The following is a 24857-nucleotide window of genomic DNA, read 5'->3' as shown; positions in this document are numbered from 1 at the left end:
CATGTACTCAATTAGCCTGTACGAAACGCAACGCCATTCACCTGCAAAGGCTCAGCATCTTTGGCAGCGATAATGGTCACAGAGCCGAAGATGAGCTGAGATGTGTCGTTGGTCTCCATGAATTTCACACATCTGAGGAGCCAAAGATAAGAGAACATGTCAGTCTAGAAAAAAAATAATTTTAAAAAACTTAGCACAGTAGCTACACCAGGCCCTGACATAGCGGGAGCAGCGTGCTTTTTCCCGGTTGGCCGCAAGGGGGCGCTGTTTATTTCGGGCAGCAAGTTTGTTCCAAAAGCAGCTATTAAAGTACTTTAGGTAGAGACTTAGCCAGAGCGAGATTGACTAAATTGGAGTGGCCTGCATTTTCCTGCTTGGTCGGCCTGAATTATGGACCCTTTCATCGCTATTTTGTGCAGAATGGATCATACGCATTTTTGAAGCAAGTGTCACACTTTCTCTCGCTCTCTCTCTTTCTCCCGTGATGGCCGAGAGCTCTCTGCTCACTCTGTCTCCCTTCCCTCATTCTAGCCAGGCTGCTGGCTGGCACACAGCCAAACAAATTAAACAATACACTCTCAAAAGTAAAAAAAAAAAAAAGCAGATAAGGGAAAATAGTCACTGTCACTCGCTCTCCCTCTCTCCCTCTCCTTACTTGCGCTGAGGCGCTCTCTCCCCTCCCCCGCTCTCGCCAGCGCCCGCTTGTCAACACTACAGCCAAACGAAACATGTAAAAAAGTAACATCATATAGCAGAAAAGATTGAGAAAAGGCAATATTAAAGAAAAAGAGTGAAGCTGAAGCACCAATGCACTTTAACTAATCGCAGAGCACTGAAGTGCATGTGCCTGGAGAAGACAGAGGAAGCAACACCAAGTCAACACAAAAACAAACAAAATAATGTGCAAACAATTATCCAAAAGCATGTTTGGCTGATCATTTTTCTACTAGTAATTTAATGTTGTGGTATTTGTATTTGTTGGGAACAGTAGGTTTTACATTGAAGGGGAATAAACCCCATGCTGCTCCACGAGAAGGAAGAGATAAATAACAGGGCTTGATCTGCTTTTTGGGATAAAAAAAATATATAATATATATATATATATAGTAATTACATTGAAAACAAATAAAGAAATTACTCGTTTTTAAATGTGACTCAAACTAAGTTTTGCATTTTGTAGCCAATTTTGTAAACTCTGTCCTTGCTAATAGTAATTCAAGCACATTCCAGCACAAGGAAGTTAAAGTGTGCTTGCAGTTCATTATTTGAGCTCTTAATAAATAGAAAATGTGTCTTGTAACTTTACTTATTTCCTTATCTAGCCTTTATGTTGAGAGAATATGACAGGTGGTCAAATCAATTTCTTTAGCACACTTGACTTTATTTATGTTTTCATAATTGTTCAGATGTACTGCTTGTGATCTAGTAAGTTGTTTAAATTTTTGATCATATACAACATAACTAAGGCATTGGTTACTTATTCGAATGTTTAATCTATTTTAGATTGAAACATTAATACATATGAAATATACAACTCCATTAAAACACTGTAAAATAAAGTGGGCCAGTCTGAGCCATGAAACTGAGTCTCAGTCCGGCCCTGGTAGCTACAATACTTCACTGTCTGGCATACTTTCAGACAGTGTTTTGACTCTGACCTGAGTTGCTGGTGTGATTCCACCAGAAAACAGAGGTAACGGTTCTCACAGAGGTCAGAGGTCAGGAACACTTTGGAGGCCTGGCTGCTCATCTCTCTGTCCAGGCTGAAAAACAATACACATAGTATTGCCACTTTTATACACAAATAGAACTATAGTAATGTATCCGTGTGTTTTCTTCATATTTGTATTCTAATAAGGAATCTGAAAAATAACAATGTACATTGAATGCATTAAAAAATTGCTACATAATCTAATGATGGTGTTTAATTTCAGTATTATTAGTCTCCTATCCTATTTTTAACTGTACTGTAAACCACTTCAGCAAACCCCTCAAAAACAAGCTAAAATAGAAAAAGAACACATTATTTACACCAAATCCAGCTTCCAACCTGTGAGAAGCAGCCGTCTCACTCCACAGCTGCTCCATGCATAGGTCTGGGATAATGGGCTCCAGCGCCGCTTCATTGACAGTGCTGTTGGGCGAGTGTGCCGTGCCGTGGTGAAGGCCCATGGGCGACGAGGCGTGGAGGGTAGTGTTGAAGCGAGCCACACCCGATAAGGATGGCGCTGCCATGCCCGGTGAGTGGTCGCGGCTATGTGGGAAAAGAGGAGTGTGTTGACTGGGTTTACATACTACTTTCTGTAAATAAATAGCATACAATGAACTTACCTGAGAGCAGCCATCTTGGATATACCTGGGGAATGGCTGCGTGACTGCATTGCTGGTGAGAACATGAGGATTCTGTTCTGGTGGCTGTGTAGAGTGTTGCAGTGGTGAGGGCTGTTTAAAGCAATGGCACTGCTTCAAAAAAATGTTTTAAAGGACAGAAAAAGTGTTTGAGACAGTAGTTGTGTGCCTTAATTTGGGCCAGGAAAAACCCTTTGAAGACATTTTGGATAATTGGGAGCTTACAGGTCTGTGGGAACAACTAGGAGAAGGCCATTTTTTGTTTAAAGTTGATAAAGCCCTGAAAGGCATCCTTGGATGAGTTTTGGTGTGGAAGAAAGCCATTAGAACACCTTAAAGACGAGTAAGACTGATCTCACAAAATTGATTCCGACTGATACAGAAATTAGAGAAAGTTTTCCCAGGAGAATAGAGACTCTAGTAGCTGTTATCAACATTTTCTCCTAATTTCTGTATGTATAGTAGGTTTATTGGCCATGTGGAAAATGTAGCAGTTTGGAAGTCAGCTTCTTGCTCGTATATATTACTGTATAACCTTCTGACAGTGAGACAAAAATGTCACGGGGAGTCACTTCGTCTATTATGCTGCATTCTGACATCCCCGTGTGCAGCTAAATTACTTGCATACACTTTTATAGTCTAACACTGTTACCTTGCTCCAACACTGGGATTTAACCTGGCTGCCTTGTTGCCGCATGGAGAGTCCAGGCGGGAGTGGTTACGCAGGTGCGACATTAGGAAGCCTGTGGCCAGGAAGCCCAGAGGTTCGGCGAAGGGCTCCGCGATACAACTAAGTACCGTAGAACGCTCCTGGTGGAGGAAAGAGGCTGGAGGTTAGATTCCAGTTGTTGTGTGTGTGTGAATGTGAGTACGTGTTTAGGAGTATAATACTGCAGGCTTCTGACATCCACATTGCAAATGTTTCTATTGGGTGACCAAGAGGGGCCATCTTATATCATCTTGAGCGAGCATATAAGTGCATACGTCACGCGTGACTGTTCGCAGGCTCCACACAGAGTGTGTTCCTTGCTCACTGTCGTAAGAGACGACAATGGAAGGCCGACAGCAGGTGAAGACGATCTTCGTGTTGGAGTCGGACATGTACTCCACACGAGTGCTGTCAAACGGACCTGGGTGGCAAACGGTAAACATAAAATACAACAGTGCTCCAGGTTTGATGGTCCACTACAGCATTGTTTAACCTATAGGCTTGAACACCACTGGAGCCACCTCGTCTATCGGATGCAGCATGCTGAACAAGGTGGGAAGACACTCGCTGTGGAGAAAGAAGTGGTTTAGTATCAAGATGTGTCTATAGGAAAAATAGATAATTGTGTCTGTTGGACACAGTAGGAGTTGTGTTCTGCATGATAGTGACTGTGTGAGTGTGCATGTTAGCATTTACCCCGGGGGGCTCAGCTGTCCGTCAGCTGCTGTGATTTTACGCTCTAGCAAAAGTCCAAACTTGGTCGGCCAAGCTTTGGACACCTGGTGGGAGAACAGATGTGCACTTTTTTTTAGCTTACTTTTCACATAAACTATCATTAAAAAGGTTACTAAAAGGGTGGTAGGTGATTGTCTCACCTGGAATGGCAAAGGTGAGAGAAAATCCTTGCCGGTCACGGTGTGAATGTTGATGCATCCGTTCTGCACGATACACACTGTGTGCTCCACCTTTTCTTCTGTGAAACACAACCATGCCTTAACACTATTGCAAGTACTGATGTACATTTACAACCTAGATTCTTCTGTTCCATGAAATTGTATTCATTTATTCCCAATTGTCTATCCTCTTCATTGGTTGCATTTCTGTTGGCTACACCACTTCCAGTGCGTGTGTGTCGATGTTATAATCAATAGAGCTGGCCCATGTAACTATATTATACTGACAAATGATTATGTTTCCATAATTTTCTAAAGGAACTTATATGACTTGATGACACGGTACCTTCTTTCTTGCTCTGAGGAACAGCAAAGTCGCACCACAAGGCCTGCAGATAAAACAAAAAACATATAGATATGGATGGATCTTAAATTGAAATACATAACAATACACATCAACCAACCTGCTCCACTGGGCTGTCCACAGTGAACGCCTTGTAAACATTTGAGCCCTGCGTCCGACTTCCCTTGGTCCAGACAACCACGTTACCTGCTGTGTAAAGCTCTTCTTCAAACTCCACATCCTGCTCCAGGGCTTCCACGCAGCCCTTCCTCAGCTGCCAGATTTCCTGACAGTCAAATACACAATGAATGAATCCCCACCCTTGTGTAAAACTCAAAGCTCATGGGCCAGAGTCAATAGAGATAATTGCTAACTGCTTCAACACACTTTAAACACATTTAAGTCTATTAAAACACACTTGTTAAACACAATGTAAATGTATTTGATCACAACAAAAACTAATTGCAAGCATAAATAATAGTATTTAGTGCCCTAATTCAAGTTTAAGACCCTACAGTACATAATCATTTATGTAGTTTCACCTTTATATTCATAACTACATTTCATGACGAAAAGCATTTTAACACCCCTGCCTTCCAGTAATGTATCTGTATGATTTGACGGCATGAGTAAAAACTCCAGGGTCTTACTTTCTCACTCTCCTGCAGGCTGACCTCCTGCAGGGAGCCCGCCAGACCAGCAGCGCAGTCCGACGACCAGAGCTCAGAAGCGGGCTGCAGCTCCCGCAGCTGCAGTTTGAATGCGTTGGGGTGGTTCCTGCAGTGATCACGGCCAAATGGGACAAACAACTGCAATTCCCCTGCGGCAATCATCGTGGCTGTCTCTTCATACACGACGTTCGACATGAGTCCCAGATATCAGCATTATTTCTAAAAAGGAAATTGTGTTTATATATCACAATCTCTCCACAACTGCCAATACTAATACTGTCAACTATAAATCTACCGCAAACTATGATCCCAAAACACGTTAACATCCTTTCAAGCTCATCTAACAACATTTACCCTTAAAATAAATGGCTTGCAGATCGTTTGTTTTGGGGGGTAAATGCTAATGTAAATTGAGACTAAATAGCTTGAGAATAAGCACCCTCAAAGACAGATTTGGCATCATTGATCCAACAAAAACTGCTTGTGTATTTAAACGTGGTTTCACATTAGCAGCCTGGCTACAACATACGCACGAGTAATTCATAAAATTACTTTGTATCCAACGCAGTTGACTCTTACAGAAGCTATATGCTAAAACGCTATTAGCTACAATCTATAGTGATGTAAATCAACAGTTTACATTTTGGAATTCAAGAGGTGCCATACACGTTTTGACAGGTGAGCTACATACAGGTAAATAGCCAGTGATGCATTCAGGAACCACACTAGCATGCTAATTCGGCTAACGGGAGCCTCTCAGTTCCATTCACACAGCAGGAACTACGACGAAGCACCAACCTGATAACGAATATTCTGGCTCTTATCGTGGAGTCCTCGTCTACTTAACGTTATAAAGTGTGGCTTGAACGTAAAACTTAAACATAAAAATAAAAAAAACACTCGGACCGGTTGCCAAAAATTCGACTTGCGGCAACTTTTCAATTGACCGCCGACATTTTTGCTGAAGCAGCATCTTTCCGCTTCCGCCTCCTCGGCCAATCAGAGAGCGAAACGCGTTTATGGTCATGATTACGACATCGAGACTGTCGAATAGACAAATAGATAAATACCGATATGGTATTATACTATTTAAAAAGTAAATGAGTAAATATTAGTCAAAATTAGTCAAGCATATCACAGGGGATCAGTGTAGAGAGGATGGTTGAGACATTCACACCATTTTTCTCTCTCTCTGCATTGCAAAGGAAAATATTGGCTACGACGTGGATGAAAGCCTTTGGCCAAACAGAAAGCAGCATATGGATGACTCTATTTTGAGTGGGACCAAATAGACTCAGTTTTAGAGTAATACTTACACTTGAATAAAATAAAGAATTGAAATGAAAAAATAAGTCACTCAAGGGTTAAGGAACCTTCAGGTTGGGAGACGACCGCAGTACCACCTGAGCTACGCCACTTCTACTGTTTGCTTAGGTCCAAGTTGTTTTTGATCTTGGAATTATGAAGATTCCAGCTGACACGAGCGATATACTACAGTAACACACAGCAGGAGCTCTGTTGCTCAGGGCGTCGATCGGCTGTCTCCCAAGCTGAAGGTCGTGAGTTTGTTCCTCAACCCTTGAGTAACATTTATTTATTTTTCACTTCTTTATTTTACACTCTTCTAAGTGTAAATATTACTCTAAAACTGAGTCTATTTGGTCCCACTCTAAATAGAGTCAAATTTACTCGACATAATTTACTGTGTAGTGAAACCGTTACGCCGTGCGCTAGATACAATTTTAGTTTTTAGTTTTTCATGAATTTACAGATTTTGGCTTACACTTTCTTGTGTTGCACTCTAATGTGTGGTGTATGGGGATTACTATTGTCCATGAAGTATACACTCTGGCTCTTGAGAGCTATGAGGAGAGTTAAGGGAGTTGACGGTTGGAGGTGTGTGCGTTAAGTTGCCTATTGGATTAATAAAACAGCGTTTTCTGGAGAACCAAGGATTTCACTTTATTTGATGTACAAACATTACATGGTGTCAGAAGTGACGCGACCAGAAGAACGCAGTTACAATGTCGAAGTTTAGTCCACCTGAAGAGTTTAAATTCATGAGCCCTGGAGAATGGCCGGAGTGGAAACAACGACTTTCGCTCTTTCGAACAGCAACAAAATTGAACAAAGAGGATGGTGAAGTCCAGGTGAGTTCACTCATTTATGCCATGGGCAGTGAAACTGAAAAAATATTCAGTTCCTTCGAGTTTGAGGTCGAAGAACATAAAACATAAAACTATGACATCGTGTTGAAGAAGTTCGATGATTACTTCATTCCAAGATGGAACTTAATACATGAACGGACGGGCCTGCTTTTATTAACGAAGCCAGCTAGCCGGTGAGGAGGCAAAAGCCTACATCAGAGCTTTGTACGATTTGGCAGAGAATTGTGAGTTTGGTGATAAGAGAGATGAACACATCCGAGATAAACTTGTCCGTGGCATCCGAGACAAGGAATTATCTCAGAAGTTTCAGCTCATAGCTGACTTGACGCTATCACAAGTCCTCCAGCAAGTACGACAAGACGAGGAGGTGGCTAAACAAATCAACCTTCAATCTCAGCCGGCGGACGTACAAGTGGCGAACATTAATGACAACAGTCAACGACGAAAGCAACAAAAAGGACAGTATGGACCACGAGGTGGAACCGCTGGCCAGAAAAACGACAAGAATTGTGGTAGGTGCTGTACACACCATGAAAAAGGAAGATGCCCTGCTTTCAAAACTACATGCAAAAATTTTAATAAAAGAGGACATTGGGCATGAGTGTGCCATACCATAGCAGTGAATGAAGTCACTGAGAGCATGGAACAGTTCGAGTTTTTGGGAGAAGTCAGCAAGGAAGCTAACCTAGATAAATGGACTGTGACACTTGAAATAGAAAATATGCCACTTACCTTTGAAATTGATACAGGGGCTGATGTGACCACCATAAATGAAAACATATTCAAGAAGCTCTCTACAGCCTATAAATTACGTGCAGCAGAAAAAAAAATTGTGGGTCCAGGAGGAAATCTGAGATGTAGAGGGTGGTTCACAACAAACACAATATACAGGGGTAAAGAATACACTTTTCCTGTGTATGTGATTGAAGGCAATTGCAGTTGTCTGCTCAGCTGCCCGGAAGCTGTCGCAATGGGTCTTGTTCAGAGAGTAGACCATGTAAAAACTGTTTTTTGGAACCAGTGGCCTTTTGAAGACGGAACCTGTGAAAATTATTCTAAATGAGGATGCCAGCCATATGCAGTCTACTGTGCTAGACGAATACCACTGCCACTGGTACCATTGGTGAAGAAGGAGCTACACCAACTTGAAACTGAAGGCATCATAGAGAAAGTAACACAGCCTACAGAGTGGTGTCCTGCTATGGTTCCAGTACTAAAGCCAAATAAAAAAAGAGGTTCAGTGCTGTGCTGACTTGAGAAGATTGAATCGAGCTGTAAAACGTGAAAAGTATGTACTACCGACAAAATTGAGGAAATTATGCCAAGGCTCTCAGGTTCAAAAGTGTTCACATCGTTGGAGGCAGCAAGGGGATTCTATCAGATTCCATCGCACGAGGAAAGTCGTAAGCTAACCACCTTCATTACACCTTTTGGAAGGTACGCCTTCCGAAGACTCACTTTTAGGATAACAAGTGCACCCGAAAATTTCCAGCGAAAAATGGCAGAGACCCTACAGGGGTTAGAAGGAGCAGAAGTCTACGTGGATGACATCCTTGTTCACGGTGAAACAGAGGAGATCCATGACAGACGCCTGCAGCAGGTGCTGAAGGTGATTGAGGCAGCCGGTCTCAAGTTAAACAAAGACAAGTGCAAGTTCAAACAACGGCAGATTTGTTTTCTGGGACACATTTTTGATGAAAATGGTGTTAGACCTGATCCAAGAAAGGTAGCAGGCATAAAAGACTTTCCACAACCTCAGAATGTGTCCGACCTCAAGCGGTTCCTTTGAATGGTGAACTACATGGCCAAGTTCATCCCAGACGTATCCACCACAGGTCAACCACTGTATGAGCTGCTTAAAGGGACAGTTGTATGGTTGTGGGGATCAGCACAACAATCCGCCTTCCAAAGACTGAAGATGACAATAACGTCAGCAGCTGTACTCACCTTGTATGATGCAACCAGACCCACCGTGGTGTCAGCTGATGAAAGAAGTTATCTACTGGGCGCAGTCCTGCTTCAACAGCATGGTGAGGATTGGAAACCTGTCGCATATTGTTCGAGGACACTCAAGGATGCCGAAACGAGGTATGCACAGATTGAAAAGGAATGTCTTGCCAGTGTATGGGCATGCGAAAATGTTGACAAATACTTGTTTAGGATGGATCATTTCAAACTTATCACCGATCACAAGCCCTTAGTACCCCTAATCAACTGCAAAGAGTTGGATAATGTTCCCATAAGATGTCAGAGGCTTCTCATGAGGTTGATGCGTTTTAATGCAGAAGCTGTATACGCCCCGGGAAACACCTTAGCGGTGGCAGATGCTCTTTCCAGAGGCCCGGTTCAAGGTGAAGAAGGCGACATGTACACTAAAGATGTGGCGGCACACATTGACTCCATCTTGAGACATCTTCCAGCTACCCCACTGAGAAAGGGAAAGATAAGAGAACACACTGAAGAGGACCCCCAGCTTCAGCTAGTAAGGGAGTTTATTCAGTCAGGGTGGCCTGAGTATGAAAAACAGGTACCTGAGGCAATCAAAGATTTTTACCAAGTGAGGAGGGAGCTGTCAGTGGTTGAGGGGCTAGTTGCTAGAGGAAATCGTATCGTTACTCCCAGCACAATGAGAAAGGAAATCATAAACAAGATTTGTGATGGGCACCAGGGGCTAGTGAAATGTAGAAAACGAGCAAATCAGTCAGTATGGTGGCCAAGAATTTCACAGGACATTGTGAATAAAGTGACTCAATGTAACTTTTGCAGAGAGAAGGGAGTCAGTTACCATCTAGGCCATAGCAAAAGGTAGGCATAAATCTGTGTGAACATAAGAAAAAGTCATATCTGGTAGTGTCAGACTACTATTCTAGGTACATCGAGATTCTACATGTACCGATGATTACAAATAAGCAAGTCATTGGAAAGCTAAAAGCTACATTTGCACGTTACGGCATTCCAGATGTGTTGGTGAGCGTTATGGACCGCAATTAGTTTCTGAGGAGTTCAGTCAGTTCAGTGAAGATTATGACTTTATCCATGTGAAGTCCAGTCCACATTACGATCAAAGAAATTGACAGGCTGAGAGGGCTGTACAGGTAGCAAAAGCTCAAACAGAAAGATCCTCTCCTAGCTTTGATAACATACAGCGCTACACCATCATCATCCACGGGAGTGAGTCCTGCTGAGCTGCTGATGGGTCAAAAGATCAGAACGACGCTTCCCACTTTGTCCAAGAACTTGGATCCAAGATGGCCAGACAAAGACGAAGTTTAACAAATGGATGCAACCGCCAAACAAATGCAGGCTCACTACCACAATACATAAATCCTAGCATTTTCAGGGAAAGTAGTTGGATAATGATAATAAATGATTAAAAAAATATTAAAACACAGTTTGACTTTCTGTTGATTATTACATATTTATACTATTCTTGTTCTAAACTATAAAATGTTTAATTATTATTGTTTGTATTTTATTGAGGTACTATCAGACAGTCAGTGACTCTTATGCGACTGGATCTACAGTACAAGAAACCATGTGAATAAACTTAAGGCGCTTAGGAGAAGAAATGACACAGGCCGCTCTCAGGCCTGCTACTGAATGTGATAGATATGACATAACAAAGCCATGCAATCTGCACAATATCAGCTGAGCTCTCTCGATATGCATGTATATTTGTGTGCGTGTGTGTGTGTGGGCGCACAGAACAATAAAAGAGTGCAAGATTTCTGCAGAATCTAACCGATAACATTATATATATATATACAGTATGTAACATTATATATATATATATATACACAGTATGTATGTCTTTACAGTTGTGACTATATATGGTCAAGAGGAGTCTTTTTTGTCACTGTTTATCCCCAATATTGCAGGCGATCTTAATTCTGCTCTGACTCACACTTCCTGCATTTCCCCCTCCGCTTCAGAAGGATTTTGCCACAGGCGAAAGTTGATATCTGCACCAAGTAGGATGCAGTATCAGTAACAGCTCATTGATAAGCTCATTTTGATATTCGAACATGAATAGTATTTATACAGTATATAGTAAATAATAATAAGGTTGGTAGGCCAGTAGGTAGGTAGGTGGTAGATGGTAGGTATAAGTAGGTAGTGAAAAAGGAAGTAGCTGGTAACAGTACGAGGTAGCTTCAGTAGCTGGGTAGTAGGTGGTAAATATAGTACCATGGGTTTGGTTGGTAGGTAGGTAGGTAAGTTAAAAGAAAAAATAACACTAGGACAAAAATGTAAAAAAATGGACAACAAAATGCTAAATTATTAGATAAACTTATTATATACCCAAATATTTTACTAAAACAGCAAAGATTTACATAAATATAAAAACAATTACACCAAAACTTACAAAAACATTCAACAAAAATACAAAGATATTGGGGGGATATTTGACAAAACTTTTAGATGGGAAATGATAGTAGCAAAAATAGTAATATTAGATTTTACAAAATAAATTTGTGATAATAAAAAAAAGACATACACATCTGAATTGTTACACCATGGTGAACATATTTTTCCATTGCTTATAAGCACATGAAAAGACAAAATAGATTTCTATATATATTATCTGTTGTTCTTAGGCATTGACGCATTGCGTAACTTTTAAAATGAAGCCTCTTTGTCATAGCTTCACTGGCTTGCACGTAAACGCTGTTGCATAACATTTGAAAACACGGATGCACCTGAATCCACCTCACACTGACATCCTTCACACAAAAAGCAAAACAGGTAAATTGCTCTTTCATATGTCTCTCACTGAAAACATGGAAATTGACTTACTTGCCACTTAACCGTCCTATCATTTGCTTGCTGGTTCCTGCTAGAAGGTGAGGTCATCCTGCCATAACGCACAAGTACTTTAGATTCCAGTATTGCGAGGTTGCTTTAGTATCTGTGAGCCAGAGAAACACCCATGAAGAAGCTGCACGTATGATGTATAAACAGCAAACTCTTGGAAAGTAGTTAAACATGCTGCGTCACCAATCATGTCTCAAGACAAAGATGTGATTATCTAGTATTTCATATGCATGATGACTGAATTCAAACAAGTTGACAAGTCTAAACAAAAAGCAAAGCAAAAAAAAACGTTTCTACACTTACTTTCTTTCTCTGCCCCAAACATTTCTGCACTGCTATGAGTCCTCTGAAGACATTTTGACATGTCACCGCAGAAAAGGCAGCAGCGGCGCTAACGTTGCTAACAACGTTAATGATACCCGCTACCACACAATAGCGAGTGGCGGGCATCAACCAGATGGAATGCAGCCCACTACCATTATGTTATTACTGAAAGATTTTCACTGTGCCTGGGTGAGACCGCACCTCCACTAGATACAGCAGATATATAGAAATACAATATAGATAGATAGATAGATAGATAGATAGATAGATAGATAGATAGATAGATAGATAGATAGATAGATAGATAGATAGATAGATAGATAGATAGATAGATAGATAGATAGATAGATAGATAGATAGATAGATAGATAGATAGATAGATAGATAGATAGATAGATAGATAGATAGATAGACAGAAAGACAGACAGACAGACAGACAGACAGACAGACAGAGATAGCTGGTAACAGTACGAGGTAGCTTCAGTAGCTGGGTAGTAGGTGGTAAATATAGTACCATGGGTTTGGTTGGTAGGTAGGTAGGTAAGTTAAAAGAAAAAATAACACTCGGACAAAAATTAAAAAAATGGACAACAAAATGCTAAATTATTAGATAAACTTATTATATACCCAAATATTTTACAAAAACAGCAAAGATTTGCATAAATATAAAAACAATTACACCAGATGCATTCTGGGAAGATTTTTGGTCCGGTTAACGAGCGAGTTAATTAAAGATGGCTGGCATGTCGATGCGTAATGTCCACCAAATGTATTTATGCGCTTACTTCTTCAGGATGCAATCACGAGCTCTGGACTTCTAATTGACGTACACAGGCCCAAATCAAGACCCCCTATTAAGAAATCCTCCAGGGAACCCTGACCATAAGCTTGTATATGAGACACTTTTTGCATGTGTTCTGGGAAGCATGTCATCTTTGTCTTCGCAATAATGTGGCTCATTTCCCAACTTCCCTCCTGATCCATTTTGAGATGCCACTGCTGCATGGCGAATTACCTGGTTCATTATCAGGGAAATTTCTTCGAAATTGATCTCTAATGTCTTTTGGCTGCGGATGACAGTCCATTACATGTGTAAGAGACGTTCCAATGCAACGTTTATTGCTTTACAAAGATAATCAGAGGCCTTTTTTAACAATACAAAATAAATAAATAAGCAGTTGTTAACACATTATTTACAGGAGACAGCAAAATGTGATTTACAGAGAGCAAAAAGCCATTGAGCACAAGTGTAATATTATATATTATTTATACTGGTTCGTATTTGGACAATTAAATCGATGGGAAAAAAAATTAAGTAATCCATAGGCATTACTCTTATTGCTTACATTTATCATGTTTTTTTTGTTTGTTTTTTATCCTTAACTTGAAAGCTATAGATGTTGCACCAGTTGATGTTTTTTGCGTGTTTAAAATATTGTAATGAACTTCTATTATGTTTTTATAGAATTTGTTTATTTGCGATTATTTTATTTTTATTTTCAAGGTATTTACAAAAAATATATTATTTAATACATTTTATACCATACTAATACAACCGCCTCCACCTGTAGCGATAACTTAAAATAACGCTGTATCGGCCCTATACCGATACCAGGTAACTGTTCGCCCGTCTCTACTTAATATTATGTACTATTGTATAACTTATTTGTGTATTTTATTGAGTGTTTGATTCTTAAAAAACTTATTTTGTTCTTGTTTTTTTTTTAACCATGACTCTACTCTGAAATCTTAACAATAACATAGCATTTATTCCACACATTACCATTACTCTCCAGTTATACAGTATGTTTAATTATGTTGTCATTGTCATCCAATAGGTAAAATGTATGGGTAAAAAAGGAGGACCATGTTTGTTTTTCTGGAAAAACAACAAGAAAAATCACCAATTTTGGCGATCCATGCTTTTCATTAGACAGCGGTTCCATGTCTATATCTACATTGACCTTTATAGTTCTGCTGAACTGCTCATACATCGTGATTGTCCATCATATAATCTTTCTCCCTCAGGCCCTGCTTTGTTCTGTTTTAAACGCCACATGTATCATCTGTGTCTTGTCTGCACCAAGACCCACCCCCTCCACACACACCCCACACTGCCGTCATGATGTCAGCAATCACCCACCATCACAGAGTCGGCACTCTGGGCTCAGCTAATTGGATGAGGCAGCGCATAGGAGGCACTCAACTCGCCGGGGGATTCCCCTCATCATCACGTGGACCTCAAACTCAGTCCAAGTCTCCACCTTGGCCTAAATTTAGGAATGAAGATGGCCTTCAAGATGGTAATAATATGGTGGAAGGCTGTGATACCAACATGGGTCAAAAATGGTGTATCGTTTGCTGCCTATGTCATATTTAAACATTCTGAAAACAAGAAAAAAAAATGCAAACACATTGCTACTAATTAAGTTAAAAATAAATAAATAAAAAAGCAATTACAAATGACTTGGGCAACTATTGTATTTTGTATTAGGCTAATGAAGCAATTGTCAGATGTGCTGTAAGATACACACTAACATATTGTTGAGTTTGTTTGATAAAAAAAAAAACAGCCTTTGAACCTTTTGACAAGGTATCCCTAAAGTGGACATTCTGATTAATATTACATTTGTGGAATATGAGTTATAAAGCAAAATCCAGCCGTTCTTATCCATCTCAGGGGCGGACATTTTGCCACTTACTGTCGACTGAAGAAGACATCACAGCTGCTCTGGGCTCTGGCAACGACCAATTACAGTTCACCTGTTTTCTAAAGCTGAGCTGCGATTGGTTGTTACCTGAGACCTGATTAACATTGATGTCTTCTTCAGTTGACAACAAGTGGCAAAATGGCCGCCCCCTAAAAACGTCTGGATTTTGCTGCTTACGCATATTCCACTAACGCAATATTAACCAGAATAAAATTTTTAGACTAGTGGGGCTGCATAGAACATATTATTGTCCCCAAAAAAATCTGTTTGACTTCCCCTTTAAGATTGTTGGACGGCATTTAAGGTGAATGGAGCTCTCGTTTTGGAATGAAGACGTAATGTTACAAATCCAAGACTCAAGACACACACGAACAGACACACACTTGACAGCAGCCGTCCTGGTCCAAAGGAACGTTTCCCCTCCCATCCAAACATTCCATCAACATCAACACAATAATGCTTGCTTCCCCTTCCTGGCGGGCTCTGTCTCCAGTCACTGCTGTCAATTACGACCGACTTGAACCCTAATCCACTTTCTCTGCGGACTGATCACATTACATTTCACATGGTGCCATCATGGTGGAGAGAATGGAGCGGTGGGGGATGCGAGGGGTCTGGTCGGCCTGACAAATATTTGACGTGGGCTTGATGTCATATTGGACTTTCCAACGAAATACCTGTCACTCTTGTCATTTTTATAAATGATTACCACATTGGAAATATTATATACAGTTGCAAGAAAAAGTATTTTTCGGAATAAGCTGGATCACCTGCACAGTGTATCTCTGGCATCTAGTGGAATCCTCACATCTTCTCACATCACTCTTCAGGAAAAAAAAAAGTAGAGCCATTAATATTACACCATCAAAGTGAGTTAACCATTCACCAATAGGATCAATTAGTGTGTGTGTGGGGGGGGGACATGAAATTGACCTGTCTTACATTGATGATATGTGCCCTGCAACTGGGCCAGTGCAGTCCAAAATTAGCTGGAGAAGATTAGACTTCAACCACCCTATTGAAGTGGATGGATGCTATCATAGCACAATGATTAATTGATCAGCTGTCATAATGTGTATACTGGTCTTTCTTCCACTCTCCTTACATTTGGAAGATGCGTTAAAGCCTCCTGTTTTTCTCACCAATGAATGCTTGCCAACTTACTCACAGTGGCTGAATACTTCAAGTGCAATCATCCACAGCGGGTGGATGGATGGCTGGATGGATGGATGATGGATAGATGGATTGATGATGGATGGACTGACAATGAGTGTTTTGATGGATGTTTGGAAGGATGATCAAATAATTGGCAAGTGGATGAATGACTGGATGGATGGATTAGTGGACAGATGGAAGATGGATGGACAGACGGATGGACAGATGACTGTATAGGTGTGCGGATGGATGGATGGACAAACTGACAATGAGTGTTAGGATGGGTGTTTGGAAGGATGGTCAAATAATTGGCAAGTGGATGAATGACTAGATGGATGGATGGATGGTCAATTAGGTGGCTGGATGATGAGGCAAAGGTTGGACAGACAGATGGGTCATGGAAGGGTGACTGGCTGTATCAATGGATGGATGGAAGGTGGGCGGACGGATGTCATGATGACTGGCTGTATGCAGCACACATCTAGCGTCATTTGTAACACTGTGGGTGGCAGATTCTGCAACACTTGTGTGGCATTCTTCAATCTTTTGTGCAACATATCCTGAAATAGAAGGGAAGATGGAGCATTGTGCTTACTTTAAGTGATAATCTGCAACATCCCAGAGTGTGTGTGTGTGTGTGTTTGGATTGAGAACAACATAGAACAAAAAAGGACACACTTAATAGCAGAAGGGTAACGCCACAGGCAAGATCTTACTTGCTGTAATCCACAAGCTAACATCTCAAATCTGTGCTGGAAGACAAAGGATTCCAAGATGGTGGAGGAAACAATAAATGCTGTGCTAACCTGTGAAATAGGACACTTGGAAAGTAAAACTATTTTTAATGTCCAAAATAGATATAATGTAATTTTATGCTTTAAAAAATTGGGGAGTCTAGGGATTCATGTCATTTACATTTTTTTCAAGGGGAAAGATGATTTGAGAAATGATTGTTTTGAATTTATGTTGTATCTCAAAGACGCAGTGACTCACAAAACAGCCATTGCGTTGCATCCAATTAACAACAAAATATTGTCTTATTGTCTTGTCCTTTAAAATCTTATTGTTTTTAACAAACAAATTACAAATGTTTAAATGACATCATATCCAAGTTGTCCATACACTGAACTCGTGCAGCTCTGGGTCACTCATTTGCTAACGTGATGATTAATTAATTAAAAAGAGAGAGGGGAAAAAAACATTAATTTGACCATGGGCCGTGCAGCGGTGACGTCAGCAGTGACCTACTACGTCTACTTCTCAGCCCTCCTCCCCATCATCAAATCTCATTTCGACCTCTTGGTGGTCTACAGGGGACGCGCAGGTGTATAAAAGAGACAACACACGAGAAGAGACAACACAGCAACACAACAACAGAGAGGACGACAGCAAGCAAACCAGGATTCTTGCACATTTACGACACATTATTTCAATCTACAGCACATGTAAGACTTTTTGCACTATTTTCCTAATTCCAGAATTTGGCTACATAATCACGTATTATTTTTCTACTTCCAAATATTTGCCCGTTTTACGTACTACTCTAACACTTATAAATATACAATTATTAATTTGTAAGTAGATTTAAGTGGTTTCGGGGTTGTGGCGGGTTAGAATGGTCGTCCGAACTCGAACGCAAGGTCGTCTTCGTGCGTAATTACGCATTGGTTTCGCCGTGTTTTCGTTCTTTTTCCCCCCTCGATATTGACCAGCTATTAAGATGCTTTAAATCACATTCTGTTTTTTCTCTCTTATGGTTAAAAGGTGTTTAGTTAATTATTGTCATTTTTGGTTGAGCAGTGGTGCCACAGTCGTCAAACGCAACTCAAAATAGTCTTGCTTACTATTTAATGTGAGCGCTTGTTACGTTGGGAAGAAACGGGGGAAAGTAGCTAATATTCCGAAGCTAAAAACTGATTTAAATCACATTTGATTCAAATGTTGCCTGTATTTGCATTTGGATTTTGTCCTGCACGTAATTACGCATTGGTTCAGTGACGTTTTCTCTTGTTTTCGGGATTGGCTGTAGTTCACATTTGGTTGCAAGATAGACAAAAAACACTGAATCTGAAATACATTTGGTAAATGCGTAATTATGATGAAACCTCAATTACAGGAAAATCTGCATTTAAACAAAATTTAATTATTGTGTGTTTTTATTGTATAGTTTTGGGGTAAATTCATGTCCAAACCTAAACCCATTGGACATTTTCCTCTGCAAAAAAAGCAAAACAAAAACAATACCTTTGACTCATCACTCATTACTTTTATTTTTTAAGGGAGACATTACAGTTAAATGAGAGTGAGCATATTACCATTTTAACCTAAAGGAAATGCTGGGACTTAGGTTTTGGATCATGGGAGAATGAAATTTCCCTTCTCCTCAGGTGTAAAGCAATGTCACAACGGAGCGGCCCCCAGCTTCTTCTCCTTTTTGCCCTCTTCAGTGTTCTCTACTCCAGGACTCTCAGTCTGCCCTACGCATCCATGAGGTCAACTGCAAGCTCTTATTCTGTCGGCATCATTTATCATTGTTCTCATTTCTATTTTCAAGTCATGATAAAGGTTAAATATATATATAGTTGAAAGAGGCATTATAATACTGAGCGATGCTTGGCATTTCTTGATTTGGTTATTGGAGTCATTTAATTGTAATGCATTGCAATGATTGTCTCATGCAGACCAACGAGACACGCAGACGGTCTTTTCACCAGCGGCTACAGCAAACTTCTGGGCCAGCTCTCAGCCAGGAGATATTTGGAGTCTCTGATTGGGAAGCGAGTCAGGTAGGCGGATGCTCCAGGATCAATATTTTTGAGAAAAAGGTGTCTTAAAAGGCTTAAATTGAGATTTTAGTTTGAATATGGTCAAGTTTGGACTTGTTTAGTAGATTAGTTTTTGTTTTGTTTTTAAGGCTTTTTGCAAAGATCACTTCATGTCAATTGTCATAATTTCATTAATGGGTCTTGCAAAATGTACAGTGCTCAGCAATATGGCTACATACATTTTTGTAAAAAATAAATAAATAAATAAACATAAATAAAAACGTGACATTGTGATTATCAAGGAATAAAATCTCTTACAAGTAGTATTTGGAGTTGTTTAGCTGAAATTTGGTTGTTGATCATTTTGGATTTGTGAATTAGCTTAGAAATTTGGTTCTATTTTTAACTTGCCCCGACTTTTTTAATATATGTACTCAACAGTTTGGCTAAAAAATAAATACATAAATAAATAAAGTACCTGCCAATTGTCTAAATAAATATGACTTGACTTGACTTGTGGGTTGTCTGGTCAAGTTTAAAGTTTAAACTGAATCGCAAAATAAATTTGGTTATTTTTAAGTTGCCCTATCTTTTTGCTAAGACCAATAAAAAAAAGAATGACCAATAAAAAAAAAAGTCCCAATTTAGTCAGTAGGAATTTAAATAGGCGCAGTCAACAATTTAGCTGCAAATATGTGACAAATGGCGCATGTCTGGTGGGATATGTGGGGGTCATCTACTAAAGCGCATCTGGAGTTAAATTAGTAATACAAGTACAGACTGTTGCTGTCCAATGAAAAACATTTATCTCAAAATTTTGAGTTTAATAAATGTTTTGTATGTGTGCGGGTCCAGTGACATTTGCAATGATAAGAGCTGACTTTCCTGATGATGCATATTGTTAAAGGTTAAGTGATGCCATGAGTGCTTGCTTGCACATTGTTGCACAGCCAGCAGGGTTGGCGGATGGATAGGAGGAAGAGGAGAAGTGCGGGAGGGATGATAGCTTCTCATTTATGTCCTTTCTTGTCTTACTTTAATTCTACAATGTCGCGTGCGTCTAGTGACGAGCTGATGGACGAGCCAGTCAAGCGCCACTCGGACGCCATCTTCACAGACAACTACAGCCGCTTCCGCAAACAGATGGCCGTCAAAAAGTACCTCAACTCGGTCTTAACAGGGAAGAGGAGGTAAGGGGGGACCAAGGTACTTTATTATACTTCATGGTGGAGCATGCTTGGATGTCTTCATGGACTGTAGAGCACAAAAAGCAGTTGAGCATCACAGGCAATATTGTAAATATGATGATTTCCTCATCTCATGCTAGATCCTCCAAACCAATAAAGGGCTGTAAATATGGAAAAGCTACCACAGAGGATACTTAAACAAAATGGAAATAAAATTCCAAAAGTCTTATTTTTAACATTTGATATTTTTGGCATCTTTTAAGTAACATAGACTTACTGGTACATGTCAGCTCCGGTTGGACATTTTGCAAGCAGTTAGTTCAATGTGAGTGTGTTCCATGCTCCTTGTGAGTCTTTTCATTAACTCCAAACTTGTAATCCAAAACCCTAAAACCCAGTGAGAATCACCGCTCTAAGCCTAACTCTAATCGCTTGTGTTCCTTCTTCTTCTTTTCCTGTAGGTCTTAAAAAATTTCAATGACAACTCCACAAGATGGAGGCATCGAGTTGCTAGATAGCTAAGAGATGGATAGAAAACATTTGGTCAAGAAAATGTTGTGAAGCACCCAAATACCAAATACAATTTTTGATTTTCATAGATTTCTTTTAATCTTAATAGCTAGATTTATTTTAAGAAACACAAGCAGTTTTACTGCCAACCTTGGAAAAACGGAAATGTTCACATATATAAGACAGCATTGTCAAAACTATTCATGACCACGCCATCAAATCTACATCATGGCAGGCTAGTAGTTGGCGATGCCAAAAGAGCATGTGCAGAGACTGCTATAATGCTAACAATGTGCCGTCATTACTGTTTTTACCTTTTCTACAGTTCTTAAAGATTAAGTGCAAAAATGTTGTACTAAAACGTTAGATACAACTTAACTCTACTAAGACTGTTATTCTTTGACATACCACTAGAGGGAACCCTTACACCACTAGTGGTACCTCGCTTTGACAATTGCTTATTTAGATGGCACATTTGCCATTTAATGTAAAAATGTGTGTTTTTCAACTCTCAACAGTCTAGAAAATGCTGGCACGAGCGACCAGGAAGAGTCCCGGGACGACCCCGACGCCTTCCAGGAAAGCTATGATGACATCAACGTCGACCACCTGCTCAACAACTTCCAGCTGGTACGCGACACACGATATGTAAAACAACTGCCGCTTCTTCAAGAGTCAACTGTCTTAACGTTATCACTGGTTTTGCTGACCCAGCCGCTTTGAGGAGAAGTCCCAACATCCGGAGTCATCGTGGTGAAAACATCCGTTCCAGCAACAACAATAACAACGACCACAAAAACAACAGCATTCACCCAAAGATCCCATCAAGGCTGACACACATCCAGTGTGGTTCTAATCAAGTTTCCATCACTTAATACACGTATTAGACCACCAGACATTAAAAAATGAGATCAAGAAAAGCTTTAATGTGCATTCCTTACATTCCAGTGTTTTATTTATATTTTTAGCATTTTGAACAAAGTGTTTTAAACTGAAGTAAAGTGAAGTAAAATTTTGTGCTAACACTTAACTGGGATTTGGAGCGGTTCATTATTCACTCTACCTTGACTAAGGCCTCAGTTTCAGTTCAAGGTGGAGGGAATTATGAACAGTTCCAAATAACAGTCAGTCTTAGCACAAAACCTTTATTTAAGCTTCTGCTAGAAATGATAATAATTTTAAAAAGGTCAGGCCTACTAGAACAGCTGAACTTTATTTATGGTTAATCAAAAGCACTTTAAATGGTGGCTCCCATGTAACACAAGTTTTAATGTGACTGGTGACAATAGCCACATTCCAGTCATAAGAGGGTGTCCATACTTGTGCAAAATATCTATTTTATTTCCAATTGATTTGTACAGGTTGTAGGCCACATTAATGATGGGAAAAGTTTTGAACATTATTTATCTTGGACTCCTTTTTTTTTTTTTTTTTTACATCTACAGTTCTGATGAGTAGCACATTACAGAAACCTAAAAAAAAAATGTTTATTTTATTTTATAACCAATGCTGTTGACCGTGGTGGTGGTGGTCTAATACATTTGTTAATTACTGTAAATATGTTTACAGTTCATATATTTTATTATTAACTCTTTGCACATGAATATCAACACAAAATTGGCCTAGAATTTTTCTTTCAAATAACAACAATTAAACATTTAATATCCATAGAGTCTCTTTTCCAAATGGACATAACTGGGAATTTTTACAATTTTTTTTACCAATCAATGTCGAAGGATTCCTTGGCAAATATTTACTTTAAACTAAACAATTTGGGCCAGACCCACTTATGCACTTTTCAACAAGAATGTGGCATTCACCAATGTACGGTATGTTTCGATTCTACAGGTATTTAATTCTATAACATTTAAAATACCATTATATCTTGATTTTTAAGAGCTCTTCAGAATTTTCTTGGACATATTGATCAACCATTTTGTTCACATTACGAATGGGAATACTTTATCATATTCCACGATATCCGACTGACTAAAGGACTGACGCTGAAGAGGAGGAGAAGCAAATTGTATTTTTTTCAATGGATCCCAGATGCATTTAATCACTTTCTACTACTGTACTCAACTTGTAGAGCGTACAGTCATAACTGCCTATAGCGCATGATGACGACCACCATGTCCTATAATGTATGTATGTACGTGCGCCACTCATTAAAATAAAAGATGTCCCTTTTATTTTTCAACGCTGAGTCCTTTGGTCTGCCTCATTGTTTCAGCCCCACAATAAAGTTACTGGGGGGAAAATGTCACAATTCAGCAGATAAAATGTGTAATATTATGAGGATAAAGTTGTGTTTTACAAGATAAAGCTTTTCCCCAGGGCTTGGTGAAGGACATTCAGATAAAATACGAGAAAAAAATATAAGTTGTGAAAATAGTCCAAATACTAACCAAAAAAAGTCAGAACATCATTTTAAAAAATCACAATATTATGAAATTTACCGTACAAGGAAAAAGTCTTGAAATCATGAGAAGAAAGTGAAATTATTACTAGAAAAAAGCTGTAATTTTGAAAAAGGTCGTAAAAATAGTAAAGCAAAATAAATAAAATTAATATTGGAATAAAGATGTAATATTACTTGGGTTGATTGTTCAATAAACAACCTACATTCCTTTTACAAATATCATAATAATATTATTATATTATTCAATTAATCAAAAACAATAAATCGGATATAGTCAAAAGTGGTCTCGCTTGAACAATATCTCTATTTTTGCCATATTTTCCTCCATTCAATGTATCCAAATAAGGTAATAATGCCCGCCAACTTTTCCGTTTGGTGCAAGAGGAGCCAAATGATTCCTTCTCAGTGTTGTTGTGAGTCACTTTGTTTACAAGTGTCACATGGAAGCGGATATTTGACTCATAAATGTCAACAAGAACTGTTCTGCAGGGCCAGACGCTGACTTGCCTTGATAATTGCTCAAGCTGAGGCATCCCTCTTATAATGGATGCACTACTGATTTTTCTGACTCGGCACAACCATAGAAAAATATAATAAATAAATACAAAATTTTATTGTGTGAAGAAAAAAAAAGAGTCAGAATATTAAAAAAAATGTTTTGACATGATGAAAAAACATTTAATATGACGAAAAAAACCAACTTAATCTTGTGAGAAAACTTCTAATAAAAGTTCTAAGAAAAACGATGTATTGTTATTTAAAATAAAAATCTCAAAAAAGTTATAGTGATATTCTGAGAATTAAGGCGCATTTCTTTGCGAAAAGTCACAATATTGTGCAAATTTTATTAACATGATGAGCAAAAAAGTTGTATTACAAGATAAAGTCCTTATAAGATTCGTGTTGTAATTTTATTTAAACAGTGTAGAATGAAAGTCACACTATGTTGACAATAAAATGTCTGTAATATAACCATGACAATTTGTAACTGTATAGAAAACATCATGTCACACGATTGACATGTTCTTTTCCAAACATAGAGTCAAAATTGTTGGTGGTGTGTGCTTTTCGAAATTAGCTTGTCTTTTGTAATTCACTGTGTGCTGCGTAAAATACATGTCTTCCATTTTGTATGGCTGTCAGTTATGTATCCATATGTTTTATGTGTATGTGTGTGTGTGCGTGTGTCCGCTCTCCGACATATGTGATTACTGTCTGCTTTGTAGAGAGGCTTTACTCATTAACTCTCATCACTAATGATCTTAATGGACCAAACGGTAAAAATAGACAACAGAGAGTGGGCTTGAGCCTTTCAACACTATGTGTGTGTGAGCGTGAGTGTGTGTATGTGTCAGTTTCAGCGCCATAAAAAAAAAAAACTTTTAACACATTTTAAATGGGAACAATTGTTTTTTTGTTTTTGTTTTTTAAATATATATATAACATTTATTGAACATAGAAGAATAAAACAAATACCAGTCAATCCAATGTACATGAATCCCATATTAAAATAAAATAAAAACAGGAAAAAAATAAAATAAAATAGATGATAATAATAATAATAATAATAATAATAATAATAATAATAATAATAATAATAATAATAATAATAATAAAAACATTGAGTTTGTTTTTTAAACTCTTGGACCTACAAGAGTTTAAAAAACTATTTTTTTTTTATAATTCTGCATGGATAAAATAGGAAAAATAGTATCTCTACAGAATTCTACTCAATGGCATCATCACATCATTAAATCAAATATAAACAAACTGTTTCAACATCATGAATATTCAATGAACATTGTGCGGCTCCTTCTGGTGTGTACGATCTGACC

General features: G+C 38.9%; 2 protein-coding genes across 3 annotated transcripts in view; one reads left to right on the top strand and one right to left on the bottom strand.

The window, feature by feature from the left end:
* Nucleotides 1-5940, bottom strand: part of anapc1 (anaphase promoting complex subunit 1) — a 36828-nt gene extending 30888 nt beyond the window's left edge. Inside the window, exons 1-13 of one of the 2 annotated variants that reach the window (XM_086093371.1) lie at nt 5764-5940; nt 4945-5184; nt 4416-4580; nt 4298-4340; nt 3934-4031; nt 3755-3837; nt 3552-3625; nt 3334-3479; nt 3002-3159; nt 2332-2442; nt 2051-2254; nt 1659-1763; nt 42-132 (exon numbers count right to left, since the gene is read on the bottom strand). In XM_086093371.1, coding sequence (XP_085949497.1) covers nt 42-132; nt 1659-1763; nt 2051-2254; nt 2332-2442; nt 3002-3159; nt 3334-3479; nt 3552-3625; nt 3755-3837; nt 3934-4031; nt 4298-4340; nt 4416-4580; nt 4945-5160 — 1494 coding nt within the window. In that variant the 5' untranslated portion in view covers nt 5161-5184; nt 5764-5940. The remainder of the gene's footprint in view (nt 1-41; nt 133-1658; nt 1764-2050; nt 2255-2331; nt 2443-3001; nt 3160-3333; nt 3480-3551; nt 3626-3754; nt 3838-3933; nt 4032-4297; nt 4341-4415; nt 4581-4944; nt 5185-5763) is intronic. The other variant, XM_086093372.1, reaches the window with a different exon arrangement.
* An 11500-nt stretch (nt 5941-17440) lies between these two features.
* On the top strand, nt 17441-22792 carry vip (vasoactive intestinal peptide). Its single transcript, XM_086093009.1, has 6 exons — nt 17441-17583; nt 18526-18630; nt 18820-18924; nt 19968-20093; nt 21119-21230; nt 21315-22792. Coding segments are annotated over exons 1-6 (459 nt in total). The 5' UTR covers nt 17441-17581; the 3' UTR covers nt 21324-22792.
* The last annotated feature ends 2065 nt before the right edge of the window (nt 22793-24857 follow it).

The sequence above is a fragment of the Leptonotus elevatus genome, chromosome 13 (assembly GCF_054856555.1).
Source record: "Leptonotus elevatus isolate MCC_2025b chromosome 13, RoL_Lele_1.0, whole genome shotgun sequence".
Lineage (NCBI taxonomy): Eukaryota > Metazoa > Chordata > Actinopteri > Syngnathiformes > Syngnathidae > Leptonotus > Leptonotus elevatus.
This window is presented reverse-complemented; position numbering and strand designations above follow the sequence as displayed.

Bases quoted from the DNA above. Each gene is read 5' to 3' on its own strand.
- vip (XM_086093009.1), top strand. The intron at 18,631-18,819 runs GTCAACTGCAAG...TGTCTCATGCAG, and splicing joins CTGCCCTACGCATCCATGAG to ACCAACGAGACACGCAGACG. The intron at 20,094-21,118 runs GTAAGGGGGGAC...AACTCTCAACAG, and splicing joins GTCTTAACAGGGAAGAGGAG to TCTAGAAAATGCTGGCACGA.